The 9,010-nt window shown below is 60.1% G+C and overlaps 1 protein-coding gene across 1 annotated transcript; it reads right to left on the bottom strand.

Annotated features, from left to right (window-relative positions):
• Window positions 1-7,147: 7,147 nt before the first annotated feature.
• H1-10 (H1.10 linker histone) lies at window positions 7,148-9,004 on the bottom strand. Its single transcript, XM_010961288.2, has one exon. The coding sequence runs from the start codon at window positions 8,220-8,222 to the stop codon at window positions 7,581-7,583; it is 642 nt and encodes a 213-aa protein (XP_010959590.2). The 5' UTR covers window positions 8,223-9,004; the 3' UTR covers window positions 7,148-7,580.
• Between the last annotated feature and the right edge of the window lie 6 nt (window positions 9,005-9,010).

Below are 9,010 nucleotides of genomic sequence, written 5' to 3'. Positions count from 1 at the left end.
TGAGGACAGGCCCCGGCCACGCGAGGAGCCGGCCAGACTCTGGGGGCTGGCCGTCCGCCGCAGCCTGGTCAGCGCCCCTGTCCTCCCTGACGCGCATCGCTGTATAATTAGATGTTTGTCTGGGTGGTCGTGGGCTATCCTCCCCCCATCCGGACGAGTGGGGCCGGGAAGGAGAGCAAGGGCGCCGCTTCTCCCCGTTACCACCTCCGATGTGAGCGGCCGGTGGTAGCAGCTTGTTAAAGGGGCCTGGGCGCTGACTGCGCGCGCGGCCCGTGCGGGGAGGGGCGGCAGGCGTCACCCGCGCCACGCCTGGGGGCGAGGCCGAGGGGCCTTCCCGGAGGTCCAGGGGGCCCAGCCGGCCCGCACCCTCCTCCCGGGCGTCCGGGAGCCGCGCGCTCGCGAGCGTGGTGGCGGCGGCGGCGGCGGCGGCGGCGGGCGCGCTCGGGTCCGTTCACACCCGCCGCTGGGCCTATGCAAAGCAGGGGTCGCATCTCCACCAATCGGAGCGGGGCCCGGCGCCGTACCCGCCAATGGGAGCGAGCGGCGCCGGCGGGCGGGGGTGCGGTGCGGTCCCCTCCCCTTCCTTCGGTCTCTGAATTCCTTTTCCGGTTGAGGCGGTGGGCGGGGGAAGCTGGGGCGCTCTCAGTGGTATTATCTGGTTTTATTTGGGCTCATTTATGTGGGCTTTGGTGTAACATTAAGAGGTTTAAAAAAATACAGATAACCAGCATGTTGACTGTTCTGACTTTTGTCATATTTACTTCACGTTTAATAAGCGACAAAAGTGAAATTTCCATTGTTTCTCATAGTTTCCCCCACTGTTTTTCAGGGCTGTTTTTTTCAGTTTGGTGGGGTCTTTCACAAGAAAGAACAAAAGTCCTTGGGCATGTGTCCTTTTCACTCAGGTTTGCATACTATGACATAAATGTGATGTTAAAAGCACATTCTACTATCAAGACGTATTTTGTGATTTTTCAGGTTTACATAAATGTAGTCATCTTGGGCATTCCATTCTGCAGTCCCTTCCCCCATCTGGGTCATCGGCTTTACTGGGTATTGCCAAATTGCTTTCCAGCTTTTCACTGATTGCAGGGGCATGTGATTCCCTGTTCTCCCACTTTTTGCCAGGACTTGATTCGGCGTGTCAGAGCAGCACAGCATCGCTCCTGCCCTTTGTTTTTAGAGTCAGACCTCAGGGACAGGCGGGGAAGCCTCCTGCAGGCCTCAGTTTGGGCAAGTCAGACCAGGGCCCCACAGTCCTTGGGGCAGGAGAGATGCCCTACCTGCACAGTGACTGGGCTTGGCTCCAGGCATTAGGGGACCGTTTCTTGCTCTGCAGCCTTAGAGGAGGCAGAGGGCCCCCTGGACTCCAGGTCCTGGCAGACACCTGCACTCCTGTCTACAGTGCATCTGGATGCATCTCCTGCAGCGCTGTGTACCAGAAGCCCAGCCCAGCTTTGTGCAGACCCAGGTGGAACCACCCAAGTGAGCGAGGGGCTTGGCCCACAGCGTGCAGCTTGGCATGGGTAAGTTGAGGACAATTCTGTGAGCTCCCTGGCCCAGAAAGGGTGTCTCAGCTTGGAGAATTTGGACAAGATCCTGCTTGCTACCGGGAAGGCCCAGAGGGTAGGCTGCTGGTGGGGACCAGAGAGAGTAGTGGTGGCCTCAGCCTCTCAGATCCCTGTCTGGACCTGCATACCCTCTCTCCCCCTGCTCAGCCTGAAACAGGAGCACACAGTGTTGGGAAGGGTGCAAGCTCATTCCTTGGAGAAAGGTGCTGGCTGTGTGGGAGGGTCCCCAGCGCACACACAGCTGAGACTTGCTTTGCCCCACTCTGTGTGCTCCCAGGAGCCCACAGCAACAGAACCTACCTCTGTGATGGAGTCCCTCGCACGTCCCAGGGACTCCAGGGAAGAGAGGTGTGCTGCAGGCTCTATGGGTAGGTGACACTCCCAGGAGGCAGCAGCAGAAGCTCAAGGGATGTTTGGAGGAGCTAGGGCTTCAGTGAAAGGGGCTGGACAATCACACTGAACAACATAAAAAGTTCTGAAGGCAGCCAGGCTGGCCTGAGTGCCACACTTGTAGCCCTTAATGGAGGCAGCCAGGAGGAAGACAGGAGCTGGAGGAGGCAAGAGGAGGTGGGCGAGACTAGGGAAGGCTCTGGGACCCTCGTGACAACCTGGGTGGAGATGCGGTTACCCCTGGCGCAGCCCCTCAGCACCGGCGGGCCGGTCTGTGGCTTTCATGGCGCTGTGACTTCCTTTGGCTCGGGCTGCAGCGAGACACCTCCACGCAGAGCTTCCTGTCTCATGAAGCAGCCGACACAGCCCACACAGAAGATCGGGGTGCATGATCTCAAAGGTGGGGACTGCAGGCCACACTGAGCTCACACATGATTCTGTTTGGCCCAGACAGTATTTCTTTATTTTTAATTGTGGTAAAATACGCGTGACATAAAATTTACCATCTTAACCGTTTGTAAGCGTGCAGTTCAGTGGCGTTAAATACGTTCACACGGTCGTGCAGCCATCACCACTATCCGTATCCAGAACTTTTCATCTTGCAAAACTCAAACTGCCTTCATTAACCCCTAGCTGCCACCCCCAACCCTGGCGCCCACCAGTCTGCTCTTTCTCACTGTGGATTTGACCTCTCTAGACACTTCATGTAAGTGGGATCAGACAGTACTTGTCCTTCTGTGACTGGCTTGTTTCACTAAGCATCATGTCCTCAAGGTTCCTCCATGTTGTCATGTGTGTCAGAACTTCTTCCTTTTTAAGACTAAATAATATTCTGTTGTGTGAGAGACCACCCTGTGTTTATCCATCATCCGTCCATGGACACCTGGGTTGCCTCCAACTTTGGCTGTTGCAAACAGAGCTGCTGTGAACATGGGTGTGCAAGTCTCTCTTCTAGTGACTGCTTTCAATTCTGTTGGGTGTGTGCCCAGAAGTAAAATTGCTGGATCAGTTCTATGTTTGATTTTTTGAGGACCCTCTGTACTGTTTTCCAGCAGCTGCACCATCTTACATTCCTACCAGCAGTGCAGAAGGTTCCAACTTCTCCACATCCTCACCAACACTCATTCTGTTCTGTTTTTGTTTTTTTTTTTTTTAATAGTAGCCATCCTAATGGGTGTGAGATGGAGGGCTTTTTTTCTTAAACCCACAATTTAAAAGCAGGCAGTTTCACAAAAAGAGGTTTATAGTTTCGACATCAAAAATTCTCAGGAGGTGCCTCTGATGACGGGACCCCAGGCGGGACCGCTGCCAGCCGAGGTGCCCTCCTCCCAGGCTTCCCCGGATGGCCCAGATCCCTTCCTGCTTTGGGAGGGGAACTTAGAAACACTTTCAGAAGGTGCTTCTAATACGGTCTGAGAAAGTGGGAAGCTCTGGCCGTGTTCGGCCGCACTGCTGCCTGGCGGCCATCACCAGCGCTCGGGGGCCACAGGGCGGGTCTTGCCAGGTTTGGGAGGAGGCAGCCACTTTGCTTGCTGATCTGCTGCCTCACCTGCCCGGTGTGAAGCAGCCCCTGGGACTGCAATTCTCTACTTTCCCTGGATTCTCCCTCAGGTTTTCTGACTCCTGGGCCAGGCGTGGACACGGTGAGCTCTGGATGAAGGGTCTCAGCTCCTACAGGTTGCCCTCATCGCCAAGGTCCAGGGCAACACGGACAGCGCTTTCCTTCCTCAGCTCCACACTTGGCCCCGCCCTGGCAGAGGGATGGTTTTAGCTGGGTTGGTCCCCAGGGGTTGACTGGGTGGAGACCCCATCCCATGGGTAACTAAACTGCTCGACCTGGAAAGGGGCCTTTGCAGTGTCTGCAGAGCTGTCCAGGGACCAGGAGGAAGTAGGATCTGGGAACCCAGGAGTTAGGTTCACGAGGGGGGCAAGGCCCCAGCCCTGCGAGAGGCAGGAGGGCAGCTTCGCAGGAGAGAGCTCTGCACCCGGAGGGTGTGACAGATGGAGGCAGGAAAACCTGGAGCCCCTGGCCAGAGGTAGTGTGTTCAGACTTCCCTGGTCAGCAGATTAATGAGTACAGAGACTCGTTCTTGGCTCTGCTTATAGATGAGAAAATTGAGGCTTGCAGAGAACAGTCTTGTCCTGGACAAAAGAACGTGGTGGAGCTGCGCCCAGAACCCTGACCTCAGCCTCCTGGTCCCTGGTCCCACGCAACCCCCTCATGATTAGTAGGTGCAGCCTGGGCCATTGCTGTGCCTCAGTTTTACAGACAAGCAAATGCACCTAATCCTTTGCCTCTTTGCTATACTGGGGTCACCTCCTCCAGGAAGCCCTCCTCCTGGGCTTCGCAGTGTCATGTGCCTTCAGTGTTCACCTGGAATTGAGGCTCCAAGAGACAGAGAAAGTAAACGATGGGTCTTGGGCTCCCCAGCTCTGGGCAGGAGCCGAGTGTGATGTTACGGCAGAAAATACACCTCGCGCACCAGTGAGATGACTATTGGACCACTGACCTCGCTGGGCTGCCTCCGGGCCCAGGTGAGGCCTATGCAGCCATTCTCAGAGTGTCTGGCACAAGCGGAGGGTTCACATGTGGTTGGTCACGACCATCCATTCTTCAACTTCAGAACGTGGGACCCACCCATGGAGGTGCAGCTTGGCTGAAGGGTCTGAGTGAGCAGATTGGGAAGAGGAAGGGAAGGGCCTGTGGGTGGAGAGTGGGACCCCGTGACTGTGGTTTTAAGGAAGAGTAATTTGAAGGGATGACAAGGTCCAGGATGTGGGCATGGGAGGATAAAGGGAGTCCAAGGAGTGAGAGACCAGACTGCAAGTGACAGAAACCTAATTCAAACTAGCTTATGTAAAAAGCAAGTATCAGCTCACAGGACAGCCAGGTCTAACTAGCTTCAGGCATGGCTGGATCCAGATGTCCCATTAATGTCCTTAAGTATCTGTTTCTCCATTTCTTGGCTCCAACCTTCTCTGTCTTGGCCCCTTTTTCATGTGGGCTCTCCCTATGTGTTGACAAAGATGGCCACTGGCAGCTCTGGCCTCATGCCCCTACTCCCAGTGAGCCCAGAGGAGCGCACACTCCTTCCTCACTAGTTCCAGGAAGTCTGAGGATTGACTCATTGACGGGGGTTAAGAACCCATTTCTGACCCAATCCTTGTGGCCAAGTGCACAGACTGAACACTCATCAACCAGGTCTTTGGTCGCTTGACCATCCCTGGGACTGGAAGGGTCCGTCCCTCAGAGCCATGTGGCCTGAGAGTAGGGTGGGTTGTGTCCGCAGAAGAAAATCAAAGTGCTTTTTATTATCAGAAGTATAAGCAATGCCCCAGTACTTCTGGAGAAGGCAGCAAGCCAGGGGCCAAGTCTTCAAAGCACAGAGAAGGGGTGGTGGGAGAGAGGTGGGAACAGCAGCATCGAAGCCGGAGGCCGCTGGGAGCGCTAGGTGGTGCGAGCAGCAAAGGGAGGGTTCTAGGGGGAGATCTGGAAAGACTGTGGAATAAGGACGACCTGAGAGGCACGCGGGGGGCCTCGGCACTCTAGGGATGTCTTCAAAGGTAAGGGTCATCCGAGGCTGGGGCTTTGGTCAGGGAGGGCTCTGAGAAAGGGAAGCAGCTCAGCGTGAAGAGCTGGGCAGGAAGGAGCAGGGTCCACATGCCCAGGCCCCTGAAGCAGTCCTTCCAAACCTGCTCGGAACCTCAGGGCCACCAAGGAGAGGGTCAGAAAGCCAAGCCCCAGGCCCCAGCCAGGAATGCCAACTTGGACAGCTGGGGTGAGTCCAGGTGGACCTGAGCTTGGGTCTCTGGTCTGGGGAGGGTGGACTCTGAGGGATCACACTTAGTTGGTTAGGAGCATCACCCCCAGAATCCTGGGGAGGCCGAGGCCGCTCACGGCTGTTAGCTGTTTGGCGCACCGGCCCTGCAGTGGGGCACTGGGCACACTGCCCCCAATCAAAACTGCTAATGAAGGTGTTACTGATCAGCAAGAGGCCAGGACACAGCTGGCAGGGTCAGTGGTGTGTCCCAATCACAGCAGCCACTGTCAGGTCTAGTATTCCTCCTTTGCCCTAATGCCACCAGGTCAGGGCCCCGTCTGGCTCTCAAGTGTCTCTCCAAATTTGCGCCTAGAGTGATGTGCTAGGGGTACCTCTGGGACACCTGCCTACTCCCTACTCCCACACTGGCTGGAAGCTTGAGCAGAACAGGCACCTGTGCAGGTTCTTCCCCCTGCTGTGTTCCCAGGGCCCAGGACAGGGCAGTAACACACTGGCACCTGGCCCTGCAGGTCCCTGCGCCAGAAACAGTGGGCAGGAGCCCCCAGCAGGGTAGGGACAGCCTTGAAGCAGGAGTGGTGGCCACTTGCTCAAATGTGGGTAAGAGTCTGCCCTGTTCCCTGTGTGCCAGAGAAGGCTGGTGGCTGCCAGGCCTCCGTCAGGGGCACTTGCTGTCCAGGGGCACTCTGCCAGTGGAAGGATCCTCAGCGGCGCTCCCACCGAGCTGAGCCTGGTCTGTACACAGGAACTACTCTAGAACATTCCCTGGTTTCCCACTATTCCCAGGCTTTCGTTGTTTTCGAAGGTTGTCCTTTCACGGTAACATCTGTCTCAAAAGACCTCAGCCTAGTGCCCTACCGGACGAACAACTATTCCATATGGTGGGCAGGGGTGGGGGCATGGGGCGGGGCGGGCCAGGACTGAGGGTCATTCCTGCCAGCGGGCCTGTAACCCTTGGGGTCCCGCGTGCACTCCCGACTGGCCGACAAGCCCAGGGAGGGTCGGTGCCTTGCTCAGCCCGCACAGCACCGCACCTGGGTTGGAGTGGGTGAGCCAGAGCCTGGCTCCACTGCCCCTGTCCCATCAACACGACGGCTCACTGAACTCAAGAATTACCAAGCTCCACGCAGGCCCCGCCTGCAGAGACCTCGTGAGAGCCGAGGGGCCCCAAGCCGCAGGCCCGCGAAGCCCGCGCCCGCTGCCCCGCAGGCGCGCGCCAGGCCGCCCCCGCACTGTGACCGCACGCCCCGGGGGCTCGTTCCGGGACCAACCCGCCCCCGCGGCCGCCGGCGTCCACGGTCGGGGCCTGCCTCGCTAACGGACGCCGGGTGCCGGGGACTCACCCTCTAGCCCAAGCAACGCGCCGGACGCTCCCAACCCTACTCCACTCGGAAGAAAACAAGAGTATTTCAAAGGTTTAAACAATTTATTGTGCCCCAAAATAGGCCGCGGGGGGAAAGGAAGCGCCGCGCAGCCCCGCGCCTCGCGAGATTGCTAGTCGCGCTCTCGGAGGCGGGGAGGGCGGAGCGGGAGCGAGAAGGGCTGCGCGTCCGCCGCGTCCGCGCGCACAGGGCCCGGGCGGGCAGGCGCGGCCCGGCCATTGGCGACTGGGGGACGGTAACCATGGCGACAACCGTTGCCAAGGGCGAGAGCCAATAGGGGCGTCGCCAGGGCCGTTTCAAAAATCTAAAGCAAACAACAACAAAAAAAATGCTCCCACGCGGGGGAAGGGCGGGCCGGCGCCCCCTACGGTAGGAGCGAGCGCGGCGGCCCGGGCCGGGACCCCGCAGAAAAACCTACGTGCACTCGGGGTGAAAAAGCGGGTGCCGGGCCCCCGCGCTCACTTGCGGCCCTTGGGCACTTTGGGGACGCTGGGCTTGGCCGCCTTCTTCACCTTCTTGCCCCCCGCGGCCGCCGCCTTCTTGGCCTTGCTGGCTTTGTCCTTCTTGGAAGCGGCGCCCTTCTTGTGCGAGCGCTTCTCGGGCTGCTGGCCCTTGGCGGGCTTCTTGTCCGCGCGCCGCGAGCCAGTCGCGCCCGGGGCCGCCTTCTTGGCTTTTTGCGCGACAGGAGCCGGGGCAGTGGCGGCCGCCGGGGCTCCGCGCCGATCGCCGCCGCCCTCCAGCTTCTTGCGGTTGAGCTTGAAAGAGCCGTTGGCGCCGGTGCCCTTCACCTGCAGCAGCGTGTCGTTCTGCACCAGCGCCTTGATGGAGTACTTGAGGTAGGTGCGCCCGTTCTGCTGGTCGAACCACGCCACCTTCTTGGCCTCCGCGTAGATCTTGGCCAGCGACGAACCGTTGCGCTCGCTCAGCCTGCGGATGGTCTCCACCACCAGTTGGCTGTACTTGCCTGGCTGGTTTTTCTTCTTGCTGTTTTTCTTCTTTTTGGACGGGGACAGCGCCGCCGAGCCTCCGGTCTTGGCCGCCTTTTTGGCCGCCCCCTCGGCGGTCGTCAGTGGCAGGGCCTCCTCGAGCTCCACGGACATGGTGGCGAGCGGGTTGGTGGCGGGTGGGGCGCGGAAGCCCGGGGGCCGCGCCGGGAAGAGGAAGGCGAGGGGCCGCGGGGGCGCCGGGGGGCTGGGGGCGCGCGGCGGCTCCAGGCGGGAGCGGCCGCGGCCGGGCCTGGGGCCGGGCGGCAGGGCTGGGGTGGGGGCCGGGCCGGCCGGAGCGGGGCACCCGGGCCGGGACCGGAGCCGGCGCGGGGACTGCCGGAGCGCAGGAGTCCGGCGCGGGGCGGCCGGAACGAGGATGGTATTGGAGCGGAGAAAGTCGGCCGAACAAGCGCTGCTGCTGCCGCCACCACCTTCTCCGCCGGAGCTCTTTGAGTGTGCGCGCTGCGTTCTGCCGAGGAGGGCGCCCCGCTCCGCTTTTATGGCCCCAAGGCGGACCACGTTGAGAACAACAACAGCCTGGTCCGGGGCCAGCGCCAACTTGTGCTTCTTGGAGCCCCTTCCCCGGCCGCTGGTTTCCCAGACCGCTCCTCTCCGGTGCCACCACTCCTGCCGCCGTGCGCCCCGGACAGGGCCCGAGCCCGCGGCGCGGCGGAGAGACGGCTGGCGCCCAAGGGCGGCTCGGCAGAGGGGAACGGAGGGGTGCACCCTAGGCTGCGGAAGCGCTAGAGGAGGGGGGCACCCTGTTTGGGAGCGAATAGCGCCGGCCACGAGAAAGGCCCCACGACCTAGAGCTTGGCGGCCGGCAGCCAAGACAGCGCCACAGGCTCCCAAGCCCTGACCGCGTCCAGGGGGCCCCGGGCCTGCCCGCTGGACGCGCTTTA

This window comes from Camelus bactrianus, chromosome 17 (assembly GCF_048773025.1).
Source record: "Camelus bactrianus isolate YW-2024 breed Bactrian camel chromosome 17, ASM4877302v1, whole genome shotgun sequence".
Taxonomy (NCBI): domain Eukaryota; kingdom Metazoa; phylum Chordata; class Mammalia; order Artiodactyla; family Camelidae; genus Camelus; species Camelus bactrianus.
This window is presented reverse-complemented; position numbering and strand designations above follow the sequence as displayed.

Coding starts and splice junctions, on each gene's coding strand:
- H1-10 (XM_010961288.2), bottom strand. CDS start 8,222: ATGTCCGTGGAGCTCGAGGAGGCCCTGCCACTGACGACCGCCGAGGGG.